This window comes from Podarcis raffonei, chromosome 14 (genome assembly GCF_027172205.1).
Source record: "Podarcis raffonei isolate rPodRaf1 chromosome 14, rPodRaf1.pri, whole genome shotgun sequence".
In the NCBI taxonomy this organism is placed as follows: Eukaryota; Metazoa; Chordata; class Lepidosauria; order Squamata; family Lacertidae; genus Podarcis; species Podarcis raffonei.
This window is the reverse complement of record NC_070615.1, coordinates 34,251,393-34,277,839: the sequence shown is the minus strand read 5'-3', so window position 1 is coordinate 34,277,839 and position 26,447 is coordinate 34,251,393. Positions and strand designations below refer to the sequence as shown.

Below are 26,447 nucleotides of genomic sequence, written 5' to 3'. Positions count from 1 at the left end.
GTAATTGACACTTTAAGGTTATTTAAATGAATACTCTCAATTGCAAACAGAAAAGTTAATAAATGAGAGAGAGAAAGAGAGAGAGAGAGAGAGAGATTCCCATCTGACAGAGAGCCACTGCCAGTCAGTGCAGACAGTATGGAGCTAGATGGACCAAATGATCCAGCTCAGGATAAGGCAGCTGCTGGTGTTCCTATTGTCCCCATGCAATTATGGATAGGGAGTATGTTCTTTTTCCATATGTGTGACACTTCTCTTGCCTGTTTGCTTGATTTAGGCCGCCTGCAACCAGGGGACCAGATCTTAGAAGTTAACGGAGACACTTTGCTTGGCGTTACAAGCGAAAGGTATAGCATTCTGGATCAGGGCTCTGAATTTGTTTCAGGATGCTGGACTTGATGGGCCTCTGGCCTGATCCAGCAGGCTCTTCTTATGTTCTTAACATCTGGAGACCCAAGTCTGAAGATGCTTTGCAGGCTGAAAAGGCCTCTTGGTGAGTGTCAGTCACCTGCCGCATATCACTCTCTTTCCTCTTCCTTGCAGAGCGGTGGATATCCTCAGGACGGCTTCTGCCACCAGCCACATGCGCCTTCTTATTGCCCGAGATGACGATGCCCGGTAAGGACTGACTTTTTCTTACACCTGGGGCAGGGAGGAATGCATGATAGACAGCAGAGACAACAGGTAGAGCGAGCACGTCCAACAGGTAGAGAGTGACCTACCAGTAGATCACTGAGCGTTTGTGGTAGATCACTGGTAGATCACTGGCTCCCTGCAAATAAGCTCAACAAGCTTGGCTCCCCTGAAAAAAGCTCAACCATTTTGCGCTGCACCCCCCCAAATGCGGCTTTCCCCCTCCCTAAAACAACTCAACAACTTTGACCTGATCCCCCCAAAAGGGGGTAGATCACTGCCAGTTTTTAACTCTGTGAGTAGATCGCAGTCTCTTGGGAGTTGGCCACCCCTGGACTAGAGCATGGGTAGACAAACTAAGGCCCGGGGGCCAGATCCAGCCCAATCACCTTTTAAATCCGGCCCACGGATGATCCGGGAATCAGCGTGTTTTTACATTAGTAGAATGTGTCCTTTTATTTAAAATGTATCTCTGAGTTATTTGTGGGGCCTGCCTGGTGTTTTTACATGAGTAAAACGTGTGCTTTTATTTAAAATGCATCTCTGGGTTATTTGTGGGGTATTGGGTTGCGCACCGTGCCGAATCCAGAAGTACCGGAACGGGTTACTTCCAGGTTTCGGTGCTCGCACATGTGCAGAAGCACTATATCATGCTCTGTGCAAGTGCAGAAGCACCAAATCGCAACCTGCCCGTGCGCAGACGTGGTGCTGCAGGTTGCAAACGTGCCTCCCGCACGGATCACATTCGCAACCCGAGCGTCCACTGTATATAATCTGGTCCCCCACAAGGTCTGAGGGACAGTGGACTGGCCCCCTGCTGAAAATGTTTGCTGACCCCTGGACTAGAGTCTGGTGTCGCAGTTCCTCTGAAACTCCACCAGAGTGCTGGAGCCTCTCACTAGAGTCAGTTAGCCACAGAAGGGGAAGAAACAGCACTTGGGGTGAGGGGAGAATAAAAGGAGCTGGATTTAAAATGAGAGATAGGGTTTGATTTTGCGAAGGGGCAAAGGTTCAGGTTAAGAGATAGGGTTTGATTGGAGTTGGGAGTTTGGAGTGTGATAAGAAGAACTGGTTCTGAGTGACGTTAAACATACACACTGAGGAGACTATCCATAGCGAGACGACAGAGCCTTGCAGCTTGGATAGGGAGACCAGGTCAAGGGTCTGGGAAAGGTATACAGATAGGAGCTTCCTGGGAGGGCTGACTCTGAGCCAGGAGAGGTAGATCTTGTGGGAATTCAGGCTACCTGGGTCTCCGTATAGCCAGGAGGGGAGAGTTCTTCTAGGTACTGAAGACTCCCAACCCAGTAACAAGGGGTGAGGTGATCCCTTGGGTCTGTTATGCCATTTAGAAGACCTCAGGTATGGGATTGTTAAAAGAGTGGGTGCCTGAGGAGAAGTGCCCTCACTCATGAACCAAAATATTAAGCTGTGAAGGAAACTGTACGGTGTTGGAAGTATTTAACTGTAATATCTAAGTGACAGAACTGAGCTGAACATTCTACCATCTATTCTAGAAACCTGAACATCTACCACCTGAAGTGATTTTTAGTAACTGGAGTTTAAGAAGAGCTGTGCCTATAGTGTTTTTTTTAAGCCTGAGACGTCTTAGAGTTAGTTAAAGTAAACACGTTAACTTCTACCTGAAAGAACGCAGTTCCTGACCCACTTTGTTTCATAAACCTCTTTTGTTTAATCAAACTTTTCTTGTTTGCTCAATGAACTCCTGCCTGAGACTCACACAAGTCCCCCCACTAGATAATCTGTGGTATATGGTAGAAATCTGTGTAACTGGTGTATCATGAGGTGGGCGCACTATATTTAATTGGGGGCAGATAGAGGGGAGTGGATCTGCTGCATTATTAATTGATGGTATTAAGTGGTGGGTTCACTACAGAATGCTAGTGAAATTATGTGTATATTTACTCTGAAGTAAGCCTATTTGCGGGGCTTACTCCCACGTAAGGGTGCTCTGGATTGCAGCTTCACTGTGCAGGGTTGGCATTTTGCTGCCAGGACATAGGACAATGTTCCTCCTTCACACATTCCATATACAGAAGCCAACTGGGCTGGCATTGACTCTTCCTTCAAAACTGGCAATGGACTAGCATCCTCTACTGCACCTGAGGCAATGCTGGCTGGTGCCCTTTGGGACTGGGGGTGGGGGTGGAAGGCAAGGAACCCAACAGTAAGTGGAGCCAGAGTCAATGACAGGCAGAGCTAATTTCCCCCACCTCCTGCTTCCTCTTCTCTGCTGAGTTCCACACTGAGGTTAGCAGAAGGAAGGCAGCGCCACCTCATGGACAGGTTGCAATAAGAAGGCAGGCAGATGGGGGCTGGCTAAGGTTGGCAGGGCAGTGTTCCATTTGCCTGAATGGACCAGCCTTTACTGGCCTGAGGGTAGCAGGCTAGCTGAGCGCAGGGCAGGCCATATTCTTGTGCCCTGCCCAGCATATTCCACCTGAGGCAGCTACCACACTCTGCCTAATGGTGAAGCCAGCCTTATAAAGTTTGTGCATTTCAGCTCAGAGTTTACTGCTTTTACATAAACAGACCCTCCAAGTGTCCCTCTTTTTCCAGGGACAGTCCCAGATTTACAGAAGCTGTCCCGGTTTCTGAGTTGATCCGGGAATGTCCTGCTTTTCCTTAGGATGTCCCTATTTTCATCTGAGAAATGTTGGAGGGCATGGAGTTATCTGACCCCCAAGCCATCTGAAGGCAGCCTTGTATAGGGAAAGTTTTTTTTTTTTAAAGGAGCGTCTCCAACCCCATCGTTCTGCCCAGACACTGAGTTCCAGCACCAAGGGCCGTCTGGCAGTTCCCTTGCTGCAAGAAGCCAAGTTACAGGGAACCAGGCAGAGGGCCTTCTCAGTAGTGGCACCCGCCCTGTGGAACGCCCTCCCACCAGATGTCAAAGAGAAAAACAACTGCCAGTCTTTTAGAAGACATCTGAAGGCAGCCCTGTTTAGGGAAGCTTTTAATGTTTAATAGGTTATTGTATTTTAATATTCTGTTGGAAGCTGCCCAGAGTGGCTGGGGAAACCCAGCCAGATGTGTGGGGTATAAAATTGTAAAATTATTATTACGGAATAAGATGTCCCTATTTGCTCTCAGAGGAGGAGCTGGCTCTCATCTTATCTGTTGGCTGCACAGGACCTCCCCCAATCATGGCATATAGAGAGCCTCCCTCTTCAGAATCGGTGTCCCCCTGAATTAGGGTCCTGCTTGAGGATAAATAAGAGGATAGGGCTCTTGCCTGAACGACCTGCTTGTCGGCTTCTGAGAAGCACTTGGCTGCTGTAGGAAAACAGGATGCTCTTTTAGATAGACTTGGGACAAAGAGTGATGGTGGTGGTGGTAATGACCACTTATTTATTATTCTAAACCACGGTCTCAGGGCGATTTACATATACGATAATTAAAAGTTAAAAACAGCAAATATATTTAAAACCCAAGCAAATGGACATTTGTGGTAAAGACCCATTTATCCAGCTGAGAAAGCCAGTCAAAGCAAAAATGTCTTCTGCAGTTTCTAGAGAGTGAAGATCATGGGCTCCTGTCATATGTCAACATGAAGGGTATTCCACAGAACAGGGGCAGCCCCTCTAAAAGCCCCACTCTGAGTTACTGTGCAAGGGGCTTCTGAGATCTTTGGAACTTTCAGGAGAAACTCTCTTGCAGTCCACAGCAGTCTACTGGGTGTATAAGGGATAAGGTGGTCTCTCAAATGACCTGGTCCTGAACTGTCTTCTTCTTCTCTGGCAATCACTCGTAACCGAGTAAGATTGTTTTCCATAAACACAGTTTTAACGGTGAGTGTGGAGGCCAATTCTGGATCCACACATCCTTCCACAGTGGGGACATAGGTTTCTGGGCGGGAGTTGATCGTGGTAAGGGTTTGCCAAGTGTGCCTTCCTCTTAGCACATTTCTCCCTTTCGTCCTGAGTTCAAGCACCTTCAAAGCCCATGACCCCTTTGGTAAAGGCTGTTCTCCAACTGGAGTGCTCGCAGGCCAGTGTTTCCCAGTTGTCGGTGTTTCTGCTACATTTTTTAAGATTTGCCTTGAGAGAGTCTTTAAACCCCTTTTGTTGACCACCAGCATTATGCTTTCCATTTTTAAGTTCAGAATAGAGTAGTTGCTTTGGAAGATAATAACTGTATACTAGCTAACACATAATACCCTGGTAGCTCTGACTGCAGTCTCCTATCTTTGATTTTATTTCAAAGCAGTTGGCCTTGGAGGGCACATGCCATCTGAGATTAGATTTCCCTACCCAAACAATCCTTTCACTAATAATGGAGATTCCTGTCTTCATCACTAGCAAGATCCTGGGAAGGAGAATCGAGACCACAGTGTGTGTATTATCTAAGCCTTAATGGGGCAGAATACATTGGCAAAAGAGACTGGTCCTCCTTTCCACCAACTGGGAAACAGCTGACCAAGTGATCTGACTGGATCCGATTGGCTGTTGATTATTATTAATTGTTTGATTGCTTTTTATGAAGCATCTCAAACCAATATGGCACAATGGTTTGAGCATTTTAGCAGTTTCCTTTTCTTCAGAATCTCATTTTCAGATTGAAGGAGACCCCAAAAGCCCATTCAGTCTAACCCCCAAACTCATTCCAGTAGGCTTGTGAGTCCTCCGATGAAATCTTCTGTACTCTTGCGATAACTGCTATTTGCTTGTTCCACGCTGCCCAGTCGTATCTTCCTAAAGTCACATCTTTTAAACTGCAGCATATGTCTGCTAATATAAAGAGGCTTTCCTGCCCCTCAATGGCCAGGAAATTAAATCATATACAACATACCGAGCCCAAGGAAAGGTGGTCAAACTTTGAGCAACACTTACAGCCATCCTTTGCTATCAGTTATGCACTAAATCTGCAAAAGATCATCCACAGGGGGAGTTGGCCTGTAAGCTTTTGGGAGGGGCAAAGATTTGTAGAGATTTCACTTACATAATCATCTCACAAAATGTTTAATACAACCAATACATATCTCCAAGATTAAGAAGAAGGGGAGAGGAAGCGAGAGCGAGAGGGTGGTTTTATGCTGGCCTTTTTAGCATTATTATTTCATTTATCCCTTATCTTTCAGCCATGCCCATGAGCTTGAAGGAGTAATCATCCTTCTCTCCACCTTAGGGTCAGAGGTGCGTTTCTGACGCAGATCACGTGACCTGGGTTGGTGAGGTGCCCAGATCGCCCCCTCCCTGTCCCACCCACTCTGTTCTTTTGAGGTCAGCTGTTTGAGCATCAATGTATGACTCAGCCTGTCAGTGGTCAGCCTGGCCAATCTTTGTCCAGCCTATAATCCTATAGGTCTCCACGGCATGATCAAACATCCATATTCTAAATGTGATTTCTCATTGCATCAAGACTTGATAGTGTTTAGGGATGGGGAAGAAATCTGATTCAGGTCACATTTTTGAAGGTTGAACCAACTTAATTTCCACTTTCCTAAACAATGCACAAAACAAAAAAGAGCCTTTCGTTGAAATCCATGCTGCTCCGAATTTGGCATCACAGTTCTGCCGCCGAGTAATGTATAGGTAAATGCATATATCAAGGGAGAGTGTCCCCCCGCCCTCCAAAACCTGGCAAATGCAAACCTTTCTGAAAATAACAGAAAAATACATTGAGTTAGCAGAAGCTTGCGTTGCAAAAATGTGTGTGTGAGGCAAACTTGTAGAGGAAAATGTGCACAGTACGATCAATTTGCACTGAAATGAGAATGAATTTCATGACACGAGGACTTAAAATTAAATAAATTTCCAAACTGATGTGGAAATGTGGAGAACTGAATTTAGGGTGCAAAATACTGAAGTTATTAATTTAACATTATTGCCTTTACAATATGTCTGCCAGATATAAGATTCTATGTGATGAGGGGTTTTTTTTGGGGGGGGAGTGCCACAGAAAACCTAACTTTAGAAAGAAAGAATAATTATGAAAAGTTCACCTTTGTTTCAGATAGGTGTAGTTTTGAAACATCACGACAATCCATGTGTGATACACACTCACACACTATACTTGGGGGTAGACAGTTGTACTAATTAGCATTCTTTTTGTTGTCTAGGAGAGAATTTGCAGAACTGCTGGAAAAATTCGGATCTCATAGCAACACAGGTTCGGCACGCAGCTCACCGGTTCTCCATGGTGGGGGTCAGTATTTATTATTTTGAGTGAACTGAACTAGCAGTGGAACTAGGAAAGAAGGAGGACAAAAAAACAAAACAGTACATACTTAGGGATGTAAGATATTGTCATTTTCCATTCTGCCGTCTCTTAGTCATTGTTTCTCTTCCACTGCAGGTCAGCTTCTGCCTGAAACTATTTTAACCATCTCACTAACCACTATGAGCTCAGAACCTCTATAAGTTCTGACTCTGTGTCTGAATTGCTGCTGGACTGAGTGGTCATCCCCCCCTTTCAAATGAAGTTTTATTAAAAACCAATAAAAATGATTTTTTAAAAATGAAGTTTTATTAAATTTTGCACACTGTCCAACTTATCACAGCCCTTGTTGCTGCAGTCAAATGGCTCAACAGCTCTTTATGCTTCAAGCAATTGAGACACAGAGTCAGAAATTGTAGAGGCAACAGCTTAGGAGGTGGCTCAAACTCAGGCTCTAAAATGATGGCTGGAGATCAGGAGACAGCAGCACCTGGGGCTGTCAGACAGAAGCATCCAGGAGGAACTCCTGGACCACCAGAGCCTATAGGGCTAGAGTCCCCACCCTCATGGGCTCCCGAGGAACCAGATCCCTCCCACTTCATGCCACTGCTCCCGTGGTGAGGGAGCGCACTAGGAGAGAGGCTATGGGATGGGGGAGGAAGCAACGTCAGGCCCTTCCTCCATTCTCAGTATGACTTGCAGCTTGTTGATGTCCAGGGAAGTCTCTCATTCACCTCCAAACAGTGTCCCTGGCTTTGTTCTTCAGGCAGGTATTTGGAGAGTACGTCCTCGGGGTCTTCGTCTCGTTCCCAGAGCCCTTTGTTGCTGAGCCCGGCAAATTCCCATGGACCGCTGATTGGGAATGCAGGACACTCGCCACACCCACCATCGCAGTATGTACTTCATTGTTCTCGAGAGGTGTCAATGGTTGGCTGCAATCCCGTTGGATCACCTGTATGTGCTCATGTGCCTCATCATGTGTGGAGCATCCTGACGGATGAGAGTGCGCATGCGCACACATCCTCCTTGTGCAAGCTGTGCAGCCGTTTGTGTGGCAGACACACCTCTCGTAAGAATGGATGTGCCACATTCATTCAAGAGAATAACCAGCATGTGAGGAGAAAGGACTTTCACCCAAGCCTTTTCCCTGAGGGGTTAACTTTCCACATGCACGGAGTTCTGTCTTTGTTTCACATTGCAGAGCTTTGAAACACATTGACTTGCTCTGCAGTGTGGCAAGGCAAAGCTTAGCCAAGGTGTAAGACCAGGTGACGTTCTGGCAGGAGGCAAGGCAAGGTGGGATGAAGTTCCAGCAGAACACAAGCTGGTTACCGGGGGGAGCAGGGTCCAGGCTGGATACCCAGCTCTGGTGGTGCTTTGGGAAACACAGTGCTCTGAAGTTGCTCTAGCAAGAAACCAGCTGCAAGTGAGCCCTTTTATAGCAGGAGCACCAGAAGTGGCCTCGTTGTTGGTACCACACACCCATTTTCAGTAATCTACTGTGATGGAGTGGGTGAGCCTCAGGTCTTCCCGGGTCTTCTGTTGCCATCATATTCTGTTTGTGTGCCTCTAAGAGGTATAAATCGGAAGGGTAATAGCACCATGACAGAACATCAGCTTTGCATGTAGAAGGACCTGGGTTTAATCCATGGCGTCTCCATGTAGGGTTGGGAGAGACTGGGCAATATAATGTCTGAAACCTGGGAGAGCCACTGTCAGTCAGTGTGAGACTGAGCTTAGATGGACTGGTGGTATGACTCTTTGTAAGGCCTCTCCCTACATTTCTCATGGCTGGTTGCTGTTGGATACAAGCTCCTTGCCTGATTCAGCTGGGTTCTTCTTAACATCTTCCACTAACCTGCTACCCTCTTCCCTTGCAGTTGCGCCATCGAATCCGGGATCCAGAGCATCTCTATAGCAAAATCCTCTGGGCTGGGTGTCACCATCGGAGGAGGGGCCAACCGGCCGGATGGACCCATGGTTTACATCCAAGAGGTGCAACCAGAAGGCGACTGTTACAGGGTGAGCTGAGCATTTGAACAGCTTCAGGCTGGCACTGCTATATTTCAAGGCATGTGCCACCCCACCAGGCCTCTCCATCGAGCCCTAGGGACTCTTCTGAGTCCATAGCCCCTCAGCAAGGAGTGTGTCCTCAGGGGCTGGATCAAGTACCATCCCAGAAGATAGTTCTGGTCCCTCACTAATTTTGGGGATGGTGGTAAAAGGGGGGGAAAGACACAATGCTGTGATGAGCAGAGCAGTTCAAACCTCTTCACCCTGGTAAAGATACAAATCTCCACCTCCCAGATCATCAGATTGATCATGTGATGAGTGAAATAGGCAACAATAGCCTCTCTCCTCAGCTGAGCCATCTCTACATGTGTGTAATGTGTGTGCTGCATGTGCAAATGTGTGGGTCGGTGTGGCCACATCCACCACTGGTATGCAGCCACCAGATGGTTGGTCAAGGGTGAGTGTGACCCTCAGGCCAATAAAGGTTAACTACTCTTAGCGAAGGATGACTGAGGAAATAATGTGGTCCTGATTCACCTCACTCTTCCATGTTCCATGAAGCTTGATCTCACAGAGATATTCTTCTCTGGCGCTCTTACAGGATGGCCGTCTCCGGGTAGGCGACCAGCTCATCGCTGTCAATAAAGACTCTCTGGTGGGGGCCACATATGAAGAGGCCAAAAGGATTCTTGCAAAAACAAAATTCAGGTAAAGGAGACTTTCTGAAAGCCCTTTGGATGCTAATGATGTGATGCTGGAATAACTGCAGTGGGCCATCTTGAACAGAATTGAGATAGCCAAAGCTGCCTTCGTTCCCACTTCCAGATCAAAATGTTGATCTCAGTACCCTTTTAAAAAAGTGCACTGCATTTAAAAATGTGTCTACAACAAGATTGGCTCCAGGCAACTGAAGCATGTTCCCCTTGCAAGCTTATGCTTGTCCAACCTCGTTTTTGACCATATTCCAAGGAACAAAAATTCCACAGCCCTTCAGACTGCAATGTCCACACACATGTTCACACAGCCACATGGGGCAGCACCACAGGGAAGAGGAGTTTTTGATTTTTTGTGTGTCTGTGTTTGGCTACAACTGGCCACCATTTTGAATCAAGATGGCAGACGGAACCTTTCAAAACTGTGCCGATATTTTGGCATCTCAGAATTCCTGGGCATGAGGCTGTTTAGTTCTAAATTGGTTTCTCATTTGTTTTTAAGACATGAGGGAAACACTGAAGTGGCCTTTATTTCCGGAAGAGGACGGTTCCATCCTGGACTCTCAGCTCACAACAGCACCCATTCCTTGCCGACGAAGGCTGTGGGGAACGGCCTGGGCACTTGCAGGTTGAAAGTCCACGTGAGGTCCCCTGAGGTAAGGTGGTGAGACTCAATGAACTCACAAAGATCTCACCCAAATGTTCTCCATTTCCAACAGGATTTGATCTTGGCCATAATCCTTATGGATTACTTGTTTGGGGAAAGATGTGGCATATAGCAGCTTGGGCCCAATTGCCCTCTCCTTGTTCAGGGTGAGGGTGCTGTCTAGAGCTTTCCATATGATGTCTCTTATATTTAAAAATAGCCAGCTTGTTGTTTTTGCAACACTCCTGTTGACAGAAGGGTCCTAGACAGGGCAGGGAATTTCTGGTAGTATTGCTAGCAAGCTTTCCTCTCCCCCCCCCACCCCTTGGATAGCAGGGATTTTACTATGAAAAGCACCAAGTCTACGCCACAAAATATTCCCTCCCTCCCCATAAATGTAGGAACTGTGATTCTGAGTGAGGAAAAGAGTTTTGAAACAAAATTCTCCAATAATCCTTTGAGGCTGCAGTTCCCAGGATGCTATGGACAAATGTTGTGACAAACTGGTCTATGGTTGTAGTCAGAAGTGGCTCACCAGGTGAAGCAGAGCTGTTTTGCTGGCTTTCTGGAAAGTGGGCTGCTGTTGCTTACCAGGAAGAGCAAGGCAGTGGGGAAGGTGACATGGTGCCAGCACAGTGATGCAGCCAATCCAGTGCTCCTACCTGTGAGCTTGCAGCATGCGACCTCACCCCTCCTCCACCTTTCTCCTAGTAAGCAGCATGCTATGGCATGCTATCATAGCCCCACCTCATCTGGTGAGCCACTTCTAGTGTCATGTATTCAGGGTCCACATCCAAAGTCAACATGACTTTTTCTTCTGCTTGCCCTTATGATCACAAACACATTTGCTCTTCTGCTTGTTTCTCTTAGGTCATTCCACTAAAATATTGCAAGTGCAAATGCTCACATGATGTTTGAGAGTGGCAAAGGATGCTTGAAAGATCCTTCTCTGCTCTGCAAATAGACTCAACTTGTTTTTGGTCTTTTAGCAAGCTCTGGTGTGTGTATGTGTGGGGAAATATCCCACATCTTCAGTGTGGTTTACTATTGTGACAGTGTCTATTCCACTAGCATTTCAGGGGGGTCAGGTGGCTCTGTGGACCTCAGGGTTGTTCTCTGTGCCCTTTGTACCCTTGGGCACCATGTTTGCAATCCCCACTGTAGGTAGATTCACTTGCCTATTCAGTTTGCTGGACTGTATGGATTGTATCCAACTCAGAGTTGAGCCAGGGAAATTAAAGAATCTGTTAGTCGTGTTCAGTAATTTTAATGAATCTACTCTGAATAGGACTAGCATTGAATACAACCCTGTTTCCACACCAACACTTGTGAAGCTGAAGACCCTTTGTGGCTGCTCAATGGCTTCACTTTATTATGGCTCCAAGGGAGCCTTTCAGGCTCTCAGCTTTTTCCCAGTCCAACATGTCTTCTGTTGCATTTCTTCTTTTCCAGAGCAGACACGACAGTCCCTTCCCTGTGCCTTCTCCATCTCCAGACATCTGTCCGCCAGAGCTCACCATTTCCGGTAGGGGGACTTCCTCAATGGCATGTTGAACTGGTGGAATAAATCAGCCCATCACTCCTTCCAGTGTGCTAAAATAAGCCACTGAAGTCCTTCCTGGACTGTACCACTGCAGACCTCAGGGGCACAGGGGGCAGGCTGCACATTGTAGATTGTTTTCCTGTACTGTTCTTACCTACACATGGAAATCTAAATTGTAAGGAGAAGACTAGGCAACAGGCCAAACTAGATGTGATCAGGGAAACACAGAATTTCTTTCTAAGTCGCTGGTGGATTTTCAGGAGGACTTCTTTATTTTTTAAAAAAATCGCAAACTGCTGTGAAAATGTGGAGAACTGAAATTTTTTGGGGAAACCGAGAAACTAAGATAAACTAAACTTGACTGATATGTCCATTCCTACCTCCTGAAGGTGGCCCTGGATCTGGCTGCCCATTTTGTTTCCCAACCTGACCCTTTCTTCATGTGAGTGCAGCCCACAACAGAGAAAGGCACCGCTAGTTCAAAGAAAGATTGAGTTATATTGGTTGAGTTATATTCGGAGTGATCTCTGCCACAGTCAGGGCAGGACTCCACCTTGGTCTAGCCACAGACAGAAGGGGGCTATCAGAGAGAGAGAGAGAGAGAGAGAGAGAGAGGAAATGGGTGCCGGCTGGCCTTTAGGTGCACCTGGGAAATCTGTGTTCTGATCTAATGAGCAAAACCCCCGGTTAATCCCGATTAGCAAGGAGGCGGAGGGGGAGTTGCTCTGTCCTTGAACCCGCCTGGGCTGAATGGTGGGTGACAAATCCTGCAAACCCTGTCAGTTCCCTCAGGCCACATACAAAGCTCTTCTGTGCTTGGCAGGGACTGGCGGAGCTCAGGATTTAGCTGGATTATGCTTGTGAGGGTGGCTCCTCTGCCGCTTCTTCCAACCTTCCTGTGAAACACCCTCCTCCTCACCTGAGAGGTGCAGCGGGGTGGCCATCAGGAGCTGCCTTCAGGGTGACCTTCCGCCAGGCAGCTCTCCACAATGGGAGACAATCAGCCACACACAACTGCCCAACAGCAGGGCCAGCTGGTGTTCGTAGCCCCCTGGCAGGGCCCATTGCTCTGCTTAACCTCTAGATTGCAAACAGAAACTCTTCCGTTAACTTTGTAGTGCTGTTGGGTTTAGGTTTGACTTGGAGTGCAAAGAAGAACTGCAGTAACAATACAACCATTACCAATGCCGCTTCCATCCCAGCCCAAATCTTCCTGGATCCTGTCCTTCATCCTTATCTCCGCCTGCCTCCCCTCCCCACCCCCCAGCATGTGGAAGCAAGTGAGGCTTTAATTCTGCCCCACAGGAAATGGGGGGGTGGAGAAAGCAGAGTGCAAACAGACCTTTTTTTGGCACCAAATGCAAGGAGCAGGCATCCTTGCATTGCTAGTGTAGATGAACGGTGACTTCTTGTCTTACAGCTCCTGTTTCCTCTTCAAACCAGCGAGCGGCTCCAGCCACCAAGCCAAAAGTGGCCCTGGATCCTCACATTCGCCTCAAGGACGGCAAACTTGAACTGGTGAGTCTGACGAGAAAGTCCCACTCAAAACAGAGGCCACATTCACACCACACCCTATGACGCTGCTTTGAGCAGTCATGGCTCCCCCATCAAATTACAGGAGCTGTGGTTTGCTAAGGGTACTGACCGTTCTTAGGGAATCCCCTCCCAGAGCTACAGTTCCCAGAGTTGTTTAATAATCAATCCCTCTCCCCATGGAATTCTGCATTGCAAAATTCGCTGCTTCTTTCCCCGAAATCAGATGCTGCAATATTTAAGTCTCGATGTGAATGAGGAGAAGAAGAGGCAGTTGCGGCAAAGTTTGACAACTGACTCTCAGGGGACAGTAGCCTATGGAGGTGAGTTTCAGCAGTGTGGACTTGATACAGTATTTATTTTATTTTTCTTCCACTCCCATGAAGAAATGGGGGGTGGGGGGGCTGGAGCAGTTGAAAGCATTGCTGGCCCAAACTATAGCCAGAAAAAGTAGGCAAGGGACATACTATCTGAGAAAAGCTTTGCTCAGCAGCTAGCGAAAAGTAGAGAGGTGCTGCCCTCTGTAGTTCAGTTTTGTAAATGGCTCTTTCAAGGTTCGTGCAGTTCTGGACGTTTCCCTCGTTAATATAGCACCTCCTGGATCAGGGAGTCACTCCCTCCCACAAGGAAACACATTATTAAAAAAGAGCAAAATCGCAGCAGGGGGCATGTATGGCTTAAAACCACTATTTCTGGTGATTTTAAAAGCTCAACAATTTTGGGGCCTCCTAAAAAAAGCTCAATAACTTTGTGGGTGTAAGGAATTTTACTTTTTGAAATATGGCAACCCTAATTGAGTGGGCATGCTCAGCCAGCGAGGGAAGCCTGGGAATCCCTGAGTGAGCTCCCCTGTAGGGCAAGTGGGAAGGGCAAATAAGTGGGCAGGCAGGTGGCCAGGCAGGCCTTTCTGCACTCCCACTGTTGTCATCGCAGCCACTGGCAGGAGGAAGAGGAATGAAAGGGGGGAAAGTCACCAAACCAACACTGTCCAACAAAAAAAGGTAATGGTGTATGAGATGTGAGTGAGCATGTGCAATAACCAGGATCTGAGACTGAAATATACTCGGAGTCGAGTGTGAATTTCATGCTCTTTATTCAGCTCATAGTAGTAATGAATGAAACTTTCCCCAAACTTTACATTATTTACACAATGGGCCCCGCGTGACTGACTAATTCCGGATTCACCTCCTCCAGAAGCCTGATTGGCTGCTCCTGATTCACTTCCACCTGGAGCTGGATTGGGTGGCTCCTGCGAACCAATCAGACTGCTGCATTCTGGATCCTATTGTTCTAGGATTCAGCTCAGGACACAACAGAGACTATAGTTTGAGGCTTTGCTCCTGTCTCATGGTTTGGGGACATGGCTCCTACGGTTTGGGACATTGCTCCACTCTCAGATGCCACTGTTTGGGACAGCATCAGGGAAGGTGATGAAGGAAAGGAGCTGGCAGCTCATGGTTGGCCTGTATGCCTGCTACAAAACTTAGAGTCTAAACTTCAGCTTTTGGAAACCATGGTTTAGATTTGTTTCTGAAATAACCTACTGTGGGTACCAGAGTTACTGCTGCACCAAGAGATCTCAACGGTCTCTCACCACTGTGCACCTCTTCTAACACTTTCCTTTTCCATCGCAGACTTCCTCCAAGCCCTGAGGGATCTGCTGCCAGAGGAGCTTGAGGAGGCCGGCCTCAATTCCAACTCAGTGCTCTTCACTCAGCATGAAGTGGCCACCCTACTGGACACGTCAGCTTTCCATTCTCTGGTCAGCCTTGGGCTAGTCCAAAGTCTCTTCTTCCTTTTCCCATCCTTGCTCCAGGCTGGGGAACTGTGCCCATATTCTGAGAAGTGTGTACTTACTTAATGATAGCCAGTAGTGCAGTGCCAAATTAAGACATGCATAGTCCTTTCGTCATAGTCCACACCCCCTCACAGCCACACACCCTTCGAATGTTATACAATAGCCTTACAATTATGCAATAATAATAATTGGGGGTGCATTGCAATGATCAGTGCTGTATCCCGCCTGAAAATAGCAGCAAACAAAAATTTTATGGCACAAGTTTTCGCAAACCACAGTCCACTTCATCGGTTGCATGAAGTGTTATTCCGAGTTACATGATCATGTACACGATTTGGGGGATGAGATCAGAAGGAAATGAAACACCCATAATGAATGTGTTAGTCTTTAAGGTGCCACAAGACTCTTTGTGACTTTCATTGCAACAAGACTAACACAGCTGCTGGAAATCCTTACTTACAGACTTTCGACTCTGTCAGTTGCAATGACAGTGAAGAGTTGGAGCAGCTACAGCTGGAAATGACAGACCTGCGGCAAGAAGTCCGGAGGTTAAAGGTGAGAGGCTCCCCCAGGTGGGTTTGATTCCAAGCATGTTGATGCCATGCTCACAAAAGCTGAAAGACACCACAAGCTGCCATATACTAAGAAAGGCCATCTAACTCAGTATTGTCTGGTGGTTTCATATGGGGGACTATTATTCTTTCCTGGAAATGCAGTTGAACCTGAGGATTTCTGCATGTGTTTTTTAAATGGATGGTGAAGTTGCAGATCTGTCCAGGGCAGTGTTTTTCTTTGGGGTTGGACAGTATTGCTGGCTGGGTGAGTTTGTGACATTGCAATCTGTCTTCTAGTCTCTCCTGAAGGAGGTAGAAAGCAACAAGAAGTCCATGGAAGATGAGCTCCAGAGACTGAACCAGGTCAGTGAAAAGCTGGGTGATTGATTACACTCTTGATTTTTTTCATTGGCATTTTTTGTGCAGGTAATTAACAAGAACGCAGGAAGCTGCCTTATACTGAATCAGACCATGGGGCTACTATCTCATTATTGTTTGCATTGACTGGCAGCAACTCTCTTGGGTACCAGACTAGGGACTTTCCCAGCTGTTGCTGGAGATGGATGCTATACTACTTAGCTGTGGTCCTTCCTCAGATGAGTAGAATTACAGTCACAGGTCACAATGCAGAAATCCAGATGAAAGATGCAACTAAAACCTATCTAACTAAAACATATATCTCGCAATAAAAATAACTTGAAAATACTTTATTAATTCTTCCTTAGCATATATGAAAAGCAGATCAGTTATTTGTGCACAGATTTATAAGCACAATGTGACAAATAATGTTGTAGCAATTACATATTGCTACTCGTCACCCCAGTGGTGAGAGATTCCTTGAATTCCAGGGCTTACCCAGGGTTTGGTTTCCTGGAATGAGAGACAGCAGAGACTGTGGTGTCCTTATGATATATATGGCTTTACCTACACATATATACAACCTGAGCATAAGATTTGGGGGAGGGGGTGATCACAGCATTAACACCCCAACAGATCTTGCTTCTCCATTAGTCAAAGCTGTGGCTCCATCACAGATCAAGTATATCTTTGTGTCCAGCTTCCAAGCTGCTTTTTGCACAGCTGTCTCTCTCACACACACACTGTGTATTGTTCTTCTAGGTAGCAGCTAGGTGAGTACGGTGGAGAAAAGGCCTACGCATTAGCCTGGAGGGAACCATCTCTTAGATGTAGCTCTTGCAACTTAGCTAATCTTTTTGGGATGCTGATGAGGACACTTAAGTGGCCCGCTAAAGTCATTGTCTTACAAAGAAACTTGTCTGACTAGTTTTGCTAATAGAATCCTCTCTTGAGGTTCAAACCCTCACTAGGGACCCCAAGAACTGGAAGGGAATCAGGGCATCATTCAGATTGACAGCCTCCTCCCCACCCGACAAAGGAATAATTCTGCCACATTGATAATGTCTGTTTTCCCTTGTCTCTTTTTAGACCAGTTGTGTAAAACTTGAAATTTAGTCTTTGTGGGATTTTAAAAATTTATTCAGAAGTCCTAAGCTGTAGCTTACTTAGTTTGGGTATAAATCTGGCCCTCGTGATGGGGAGTTTTATTGATGGACATGTAAAGGATATGGTTTCGGGAAAAGGGAAGGGACTGATTGTTGCACTTTGGGAGTAACATCCCGCTTCTGTTCCCCCATTCCCAGAAGGCACTGGGCTTCCTCTCAGAGAACCGAACCCTGCATAACAAGCTGCAGGTAGCAGAGGTGTCCCAGCGGCAAGCCCACAGCGCAGAGCAAGATTACGAAGAAGTGATCCATTTGCTGGAGGCTGAGATCACAGAGCTGAAGACTCAGCTGGTGGGGAAGAAGACGAAACAGGTTTCAGAAGCAGAGGTCAGTCTGCAGTGAGAGGAGGTAATAGAAAATGTAATTTTCTGGAGTGTGGGGGCAGATGGAGTTGGTCAAGCGAGCCTATATGGGGCAAGACAATCCTGGCAGTCATGACATTCTTACTGGGAAAGATGAGGAGAGGGATGGCAGCCCATCCTGCTGGCTGTCAAGTGAAGTCCTTGCCTAAACTCCCATGCTTTCTCCCATGGGAAAGCCTATTTTCCCAAGACATCTTCTTCTTCTGTCTCAATCTTTCTACCCTCTTCTGCTTCTCTCTCCAAAACAGAGTGATGTCCTAGAGCTGAAAAGGCGCTTGTCCCTGGTTGACGGGCAGTTGAGAAAGTCTGAGGTCACGCGGAAACGCCTGGAGCTCCACAATAGGAAGCTGCTCTTATTTGTGCAGGTGATGTGGCAGTGCCGCCCACTCTCGGCCAACCCACCCCCTAAACAGTGCCCCAGCCCAAAAATCTGTTCAGCAGTCTCGGCTTTCATAGCTGGAGTCAGTCAGGGCCCCGTCCTCTCAGGCCAAGTGGAAAATGCCTACAAGGCAGGAAGCAGGTCTTCCAGGATTGACCGCAAAATGGTCTCTGGCCCCTTCAGCAGCCTCAGCTTTCGTAGCTGGAGCTTTCCTGGTACTGACATCAAGTTGACCGGTCAGTAGTTGCCTGGGTCTTCTCCCCCCACCCTTTTTGAAGATGGGGACAGCATTAAATGGCTGTGACTGACTTGTATAGATTGTTTATTTTGCTGTGGATTGACTAGTTGGGATCAGAAGTCAGGGCACTGACTTGACAATGAGCTCAGCAAAATAAATAAAAAGCTGTACCGTGATTGGTGTGAGATTTGTTCCTGTAATTCTGAAAGCCATTCCCCCCCCCCAATCCATTTCTATTTTCACACAGAATGCCCATAAGCTTTTGAGCACATCTAGCACATTACCGGAGGAGAAGAGGTAAGAATGGCGTGTGGGAATTGTTCTTCCTCAGTTGCTTGTGTCAGGTGTCTTTGAATTGTGAGCATGCCTCCTGTTTGCCTGGATGGAGGGATAGGTATGTTTGTGCATGCATAAAAACCTCTGGCTTTTGTGTGACTGGGATGTAGCTGACTGTACAAAGCTAAGAATCACATTCATTGATCTGGCCACTTTTTGTGCTTCTTCTGCCCAACACCAACATGTACCCCCCCCCATTAAGTTGCCCACGAGGGCATGCAGCCCTTGGACTGCAAAAGGCCCTCCCACCCCGCTTGGTGTGGTGGCCTGCTTAAGGCAACCTAGTGAGTTTGTGGCTCAGATGAGAGTGAAACCAGGTCAGGGTGGTGGGGGCACTTCCCTTGCTTGTTTAGCATGTCCATCTTAAAGAAAAATGGAAAACAAGATCTTTTTTTCTCTTGTAAGAGCTGACAGTCAAGCCGATGAGGATAAAACAGGAAGAACAACAGAAGCTCCTCTTCCACCTCCAGATCTTGCAGGCTTGTTGATAGCAGAGGCAAAAGAACTCTTGGAGCCCATCTCGTCATCTAATGCCACAAAGGAAGGTGAGTTCCTTGCAGCTTGGTGCTGGTTTATCTCATTGACGAAGAATTGGTACTGGCTGCCAACATGCTGCTGGCACTGGTGGTTCGTGCCCATTGGAACTGGTACTGCAGAAGCTAAGAGCCAATGGCACGTGCAGCCGACTAACTCCAGGTTGCTCCACGTCCTCCTCGGTCCTTAGTTCTACAAGACACCAGCCCATAAACCAGTAGTAAGTGAGAATGGGGGTAGGTGAGGGTTGGCTGAGGGCAATTGGAGGCTGGTGGAGTAGTGTCATCTTAGCCCTGATGGACCAGTCTCCATTGGCTACTGGATCAAATTTAAGGTGTTCCTGCCTGTTCTCTGAGATATTCCAGAGTAGCGTTGCAAACTGTCCCATATAACATCAGTTCGGCAGGTACAATGAAAGCAGCCCTGTTATTGTGGAATTTGGTGGCTTTGTACATTAAGCAGGTGTCCTCTGGGTTTGGGTTCAGGCACTAGCTTAAAGCATTTTTATTTACACAAACGTAGCCTGCCATGTGACCCAGTTTTCAGTTCTGTCAATCTTTTACTTTTTATGTTTTTAACCTTTGATTTTATGAACCCTGCTTTGGTTAGAACTTTTCTTTGATATGGTGGTATAGAAATTTATGTATAAATTCAAAAGTCTCTCCCTAGAGCAGGGGTGGGGAATCCCAGGCATGGGTGTCAAATATGACTCTCTGAGTCTCTCTATATGGCCCTCAGAACTCTCCCCAGGCCACACCCCTCACTGACCCTGCTTCCTACGCCCAATGTTTTTGTGTGGCTGGTGCTGTGTTCCTTGAACTCTGATCATGCCTCCTGCTTCTCTGGATGGAGAACAGAGAAACTAGTCTACTCTAAAAGGGTAAAATTTACATTTGTTGCTCCACCCACTTTTGCCTCTGGCCCCACCCAGCACTGGCATATGTCACCCCACCAGGAACTTTTCCAGAAGGGAATGTGGCCCATGGACTGAAAAAGGTTGCTCATCCAAACCCAAGAGAGGAAGCAGCTGAGATGCTTGATGAATGGGCAGCCCATGTAATAGACATGGGGCTGTTAAACATGAGACACACATCTCTATAGGCAATTTTGCACAGGGGTCTTTTCCAAGGTCACTGCCAGACAACTTGTTTATTAACCATTCATCATAATTATTTTTTGGGGAGGGAGGTTTCAGTGACACTAGCTGTTTATTGAACATTCATTCTTAATTGTTTGGGGGGAGGTTATATGATGTTGTCTCCACCAATTGTTATCTCACACTTTTCTAATGCATTTCCCATACCTTATGAATAAGAGAAAGAAAAAATTTGGGGAGAGGAGGAAGAGGGTTTGTTGTAAATGTGTGCCAAACCAACTTGAATTGCGCAACTTGAATTTGCTAGTATGCGATTGAATCACCCACTGGAAACTAGTAACAGTCTGGAAGCATCCCAAGATTAAGTTGTAGCTGATTAAGACCAGAAGATCCCTCCCAGCCTTTAATCAAGGGTGCCCTGTCCAAGGTGCTGAAGCTATGCTCATAGCCGCTGAAAGCCCTGCCCTTTCACCAGTTGCTGCATACATCTTTTGAAGTGGTTCTCCATACCTAGGACTTGAAAGCTGCTTTAGAGAAAAAGAAGGAACACCCCAAACCAAGTTGTACAAAACTTCACAGCACATGTTATGCCCTGTTCTGCAAAAGACGAATCATACAAATTGACTCAATTTGTAGGCAATGCACTCAAAAGTCCACTTTTAGAAAACTTAGTTACATCACTGGGATTCATGTATTTGGGGTGAGTTGAGATTTAATTGATAAGCCAATAAATTTGAGGGCTTAATGCTATTCTGAAAGTATTCAGCTTCCTACTCAAAAGTCAGCCTCCCTTTGAACCCTCTTTGTGGAAGTTCCTTCCCTGTAATGCAGTTCAATGCCACTTGGGGGAGTGTTTGTGTATGAACACTGAAGTCACACTGGAATATGTGTTTGCACGGTTCTTTCCTTCAGTTAAAATCCTCCCACTCAGCTGACGCAGGATAAGAAAGTAGCTGCTCCGTTGCTCCATGTGTACACACACACACACACACACACACACACACACACACACAGAGGTAGCCTGCATCTCAGATGTATGAGTGTTGATGCCTTTGGCTAGTGGTGCAGCAAAGGTACTCTACACATGCTCAGGGGCATCCATTCTTTGTTGCCACACATATTCCAGAAGTCAGCTCAGTTACTGAGCCCTAGTTCTACCTAAGGTTTGAGAATAGGTGGTTACAGAACAATACTCACACACCTGCTTCATGGACATGAACACAACTGTACAGTGGAACATATATTCCCAGCTTTGACACCCTGGTGGAGCTTGAGAAGGGGCTTAGAGCCAAGTGGGAGAGTGGGCCAGTGGGTTGGTAAGAGAGTGGGGTTGAGTTCTTCTGTGGCTTAGATTAAAATCTGAGCAGGAGAAGAACTTTGGGGGTGTGGCTATGTGTGCACCATGTTGCTGGTCACCTGACTAGATCCTAATTTATGATGTTCAGCTGTTGATTTAAGAACTGATAACATTTAATACCACATTAGACCTGTTGTATATTGATGTGACAGTGCTTTCTGAACTTTTACTCTTTCACTTGGGTTGACAGCTTTTCTGTATGACTGGGATGACTGTACAGCTGGTGACAGCACCCCTGACTACAAAGAGTGAGTATCTTGGCACCTTTTCTTCAACAGGAAGCTTGTGAGCCATCTCTGGTTTATGCAGCTTCTTCAAATCACCTATCAGAGTCTCTGCCTCTCTTATTCTCCTGCCTCTCCAAAGCATATGTATCTGTTGCATGAATGGTGTCATAAAGAAATGTAGCAGCCAGGACTGACTTCTGAAATTTCACCAGGAACTCTAAAGCCAGATGGACTAGAAACTTACTCCCCCTTCCCCATTTTAAATCCTGTGCTTGCATAGTCTAGTTATGGAAATGAAGAAGAAATACTACCATTTGCATTGGACCATCTGTGTATATGGAGTTTTACAGCATAATACTTACAAATTTTGCTGTTCATTTATAACTGTTTTCTGCTGTTGAAGGTCTGCTGTTTAGCTGGATTTGTTGATGGTCTTTGTAATTGTATTATTGAAATGTGTTCTTTTTGGTTTCTATGCTATGCCTTCGGCTTAGTGGCTCCTTTGTAGTGAGTGACTAATGCCCAAATAAAATAAATAAATAAATAAATAAATAAATAAGGTAATGGTGAGAGGGCAGAAAGGGAAGAGAGGCAAAGGGAACATGAAGTAAATGTGAGCTCAATGCAGTTACATATATTTAGATTCTTGCCATTGGAAATGAAGACCAGGGATTAGGTAATGGCATAACAAACCTGAGATTTCAAAGCACCAGGTAATGATCCTACAACCAATGGTGCTACATGGCAAGATTTCAGGCAGATGATGGGGGTCCCACTCAGCAGAATGACCAGAGAGGCTCCCAAATGCAACAATGCCAGCTCACCACATTTTGAAGTAAGTATTGCTACCAAGAGACAACATGGCAATCTGCCTTGTGCTGAGACAGAACATTGGTCCATCTATCTCAGTTACCCCTATTCTTACTGGCAGCAGCTCTCTAGGGTTTCAGATAGGAATCTGTCCCAGCCCTTTCTGCCAGAGATTGAACCCAGGACCTTCCACATGCAAAGCAGGTGCTCTATTGCCCAGCTAAACACCATCCCCTAATCTTAGTTCTAAGATGAAAGTCTGTTTCCCCATCCTGTACCCCCTGCTTGTTATCTGAATTATTAAAGGCTCTTCGAAAATGTGGTTGAAAATGCATCCAGTTTATTAAAGACCAAACTCTTTAATCCTCTTCTTCTCATATCCGGATGATCTGCCAGACCACCCACGGCTTCCTAAAACAGCACACCCATGTCATTTGTTCTGTCCCCTGAGACTTAGATCAGCTGCTTGCAGTTTGGACCTCTGAGGTGTTTGCTGAACAAAAATTTGGTGTGTGGGTGTGTGTCACAGACTATTAGAAACTGTGCACACTTCCAGATCCAAGTTTGGGGTGGGGGCTTGGCCAAATGCCCTATGCAGACCCTCCTATTCTTCCCAGGCCCCACTGACATACCTGCCCAGAGGGCAGAGGGACAGACAAGTGGAAGATACTGCTCCATCTTCCCTCACACTTGCCACTGCTTGCTCTTTTGCAGATGGGAGGGGAATAGGCAGTGTCAGCAAGGAGGAGGGCTATGAACATAGGGAGCTGCCTCCCACTAGGTCAGATGGTCAGGGCCAATAATGCTTCTAAAGTCCAGTTGGTGGAAGCCACAGGAGAGGAGAGTGCTCTTGTATTTGGGTCCTGCTTGAGGTTTCCCACTGTGTAAACAGGATGCTGGATTAGATGGGCCACCAGCCTGATCTAGCAGGACTCTTCTTATGTTCTTATGTTTATTGGTCCATGTAGCTCAGTATTGCCTACACTGACTGGCAGGGATTTCTCCAAACCCTACCTGGAGATGCCAGGGATTGAACCTGGAATCTTCTGTATGCAAAGCAGGTGATCTACCACTGATCTATAGCCCTTTCCAATAATAATAATAATAATAATAATAATAATAATAATAATAATAATAATTATTATTATTATTATTATTATTATTATTATTATTATTATTTATTATTTATACCCCGCCCATCTGCCTGAGTTTCCCCAGCCACTCTGGGCGGCTTCCAATCAAGTGTTAAAAACAATACAGCATTAAATATTAAAAACTTCCCTAAACAGGGCTGCCTTCAGATGTCTCTTAAATATAAGATAGCTGCTTATTTCCTTCACATCTGAAGGGAGGGCGTTCCACAGGGCGGGCGCCACTACCGAGAAGGCCCTCTGTCTGGTTCCCTGTAACCTCACTTCTTGCAATGAGGGAACCGCCAGAAGGCCCTCGGAGCTGGATCTCAGTGTCCAGGCTGAATGATGGGGGTGGAGACGCTCCTTCAGGTATACAGGACTGAGGCCGTTTAGGGCTTTAAAGGTCAGCACCAATACTTTGAATTGTGCTCTGATACATTGGATGGCGACTGGAGAGCTGTGGGCCTTGGAAGGTGCCTGTCCTAGTATGATCTGATTCCAGGGTGTAAGGCAGGAGTTGCCGCACCATAGATAGTTCCAAGTAAGCAACTTCCTCCAACCAAGATTGAGAGGAGAAAAACCTCTCGCTACCTGGTTTCTTCCCTGAGTGACTGGATGTGCCCGGGTCACCTTTTCTTGCTGAGTTCCTACATGAGGTTCAGTGCACTGGGAAATCATCCTGCCCCCAAATCCCGTGTTAATTAGTTGGTGAAGCTGACATAAACTGTTCCTAGATCACTTGTGGTATGATTCGGTGTGCATGCTTTAAGATCTAATGTTCTCAATCTGTTTTACATTGTTTTGAATTCTTTTAAATAATTTTTATTGACTTGATTAATATTATTGTGCTTTTAATTATGTCATTGCCTTTGAGACTATAAAGTGGAATGTGAAATCCCCATACTAAATAAATGAAACAAATAGTGCATCTGTAGAATCAGCAAAGATGCACGGAGGGGAAGCATTTCTTCCCACGAGGCCCATTCTCACATCAGGACTTCCTGGCTGTAATCTTAGGAGCTGAGCCAGGATCCCTTCCCGCTTCCTTTGTTCTTCCCTTGTGTTCTTTCCACCTCCATCACCTGCCCCCAAACCTCGCCCCGGAGTGACGCCTGCTTTACTTTTCCAGCCATCTTCACCAGAAGACAACGTGGCCTCCTCCTCCTCCGAGTGAAAGCACCAATGGCGATCCACAGCCTCCAAGCACCTCCAAGGGTCCCTCTGACAAGCCTGCATAAGTCTCCAGCCTCGATCTGCTCCTTCTATTCCTCATTTTGTATATTCTGAGCCTGGACACTCTGCCTGGGAGGCAGAAAAGGAGCAGTGTGCAGCTGATGAGAAGAACCCCACGAATGTTTCTCTTCTTAAGACGACTGACTCTCCTAACCCAAACGTCCAAGGCTTTAAGTAACAATTCAGTCCTCTTGGTGGCTACCTCTGGATTGTTGCACATGAGGCTATTCCCCCTGGATTTGAAGCTTCAGAACAAGAAAGAATACCTGGGGGAAAGTGTTGCCATAGGATGTCTGAATTTCCCAGGCAGAGGGCTGAAGAACCAGTAGCCTATAGCAACAAGAGCAGCAGCCTGCTGCTGAGGGGCTACCCAGAGGCCGTTTGCATTTCTTATGAAAAACTAAAGTACATTTTTCAGGCTGTAGGGTGTTGTAGTCATTTGTATTAGGTCTGCATAGCTATCTTTGGATGAATCTCTTGTCGATTGTAAAGACTTATATGAACTGTGTCCCTTGATTAAGGAGAAGACAACCAGATGGTTGTATGGTAGATGTCCCTGAAACAAGACGATGTACAAAATACTGAAAGCAACACGGAGCATCAAATACTGTATTATGACTGAGGAAGACTTCCCAGCTGGCCCATCTCAACAGCAATTCATTGTAAAAAGAATAAAAATTGCAGGGGCAGTCTTGGGAGAGGGGGGAGAGAATAAAAATTAGGCAGTGGTTTTTATGTGATTAGCAAATAATATGGTAGAGCTATAATGTGAGAACACAGTTCTGGCAAATAAAATGACGATACAGCTTTTGAGATTGCTGAATTTGCAAATGGGTGTGCTGTTAGTTGGCTGAGAGTCTCAAGAAAAATGCAAGAAAGCCTGGGGCAGGAGTTTCAAATGGCCCAGTTTGTAAGACCTTGATATTATATTTGTATTTTAATAGCTTATTTGTAAGATTCCTTCCCCACCCTTCACCACACAATCCCTGAGCAGCTTACAACATTACAGTATGTAGTTACAGAAACAGATAAACTCATTGCAATTTTTTTTAAAAAATGTGTGAAAAAATCAAAATGGAACAGAATAGGATGAATTTAGCAAAAGATGTGGGTCCCACAAATCAAAATACCTTAGCTGTTCAAGCCAGGTAAAGAGGTGCATCTTCAACTGATGGTGAAAGCTGTACAGTGAAGATGCTAGATATAGCTTTGTGACAGTTTCTTAAATATAAGTGGTTGTGAATATTCAAAATTGCAGACTTCAAACTCTGGTGGTTTCTGCATTTGAATATATCAAATCTTTTCTGGTGCACTTTTGCCACTAAAACATACACCAACAGTTCATGGCTCGATCAATGGGGGTGCAATGCTGTTTCATGTGTCCCTAGGCCACACAGCCTCTTGAGCCACACTCCCCATCAGCCCTGCTTCATATCCTCCTCCCCTTGGGTGCTCTTTCTCTTTCATGAGGGAGGAGCAGTCACTGATCTAAATCCTCTTATTACATCTGCAAACATAAGACCAACCTGTTGAGTCAGGTCAATGGCCCATCTAGTCCAGCATCCTGTTATCACAGTGGCCAACTAGACACCTGTGGGAAGCCTGC

The 26,447-nt window shown here is 46.2% G+C and overlaps 1 protein-coding gene across 2 annotated transcripts in view; it reads left to right on the top strand.

Moving 5' to 3' along the window:
* Positions 1–25,651, top strand: part of LOC128401702 (syntaxin-binding protein 4-like) — a 64,245-nt gene extending 38,594 nt beyond the window's left edge. For both annotated transcript variants that reach the window (XM_053365053.1, XM_053365054.1), the window contains 19 exons: positions 278–347; positions 544–618; positions 6,716–6,801; positions 7,580–7,706; positions 8,694–8,835; positions 9,428–9,534; positions 10,042–10,195; positions 11,638–11,710; positions 13,149–13,246; positions 13,488–13,584; positions 14,896–15,023; positions 15,522–15,614; positions 15,911–15,976; positions 17,275–17,463; positions 17,747–17,863; positions 18,363–18,412; positions 18,857–18,996; positions 21,629–21,686; positions 24,738–25,651. In XM_053365053.1, coding sequence (XP_053221028.1) covers positions 278–347; positions 544–618; positions 6,716–6,801; positions 7,580–7,706; positions 8,694–8,835; positions 9,428–9,534; positions 10,042–10,195; positions 11,638–11,710; positions 13,149–13,246; positions 13,488–13,584; positions 14,896–15,023; positions 15,522–15,614; positions 15,911–15,976; positions 17,275–17,463; positions 17,747–17,863; positions 18,363–18,412; positions 18,857–18,996; positions 21,629–21,686; positions 24,738–24,846 — 1,979 coding nt within the window. In that variant the 3' untranslated portion in view covers positions 24,847–25,651. The remainder of the gene's footprint in view (positions 1–277; positions 348–543; positions 619–6,715; positions 6,802–7,579; positions 7,707–8,693; positions 8,836–9,427; positions 9,535–10,041; positions 10,196–11,637; positions 11,711–13,148; positions 13,247–13,487; positions 13,585–14,895; positions 15,024–15,521; positions 15,615–15,910; positions 15,977–17,274; positions 17,464–17,746; positions 17,864–18,362; positions 18,413–18,856; positions 18,997–21,628; positions 21,687–24,737) is intronic.
* Positions 25,652–26,447: the final 796 nt, after the last annotated feature.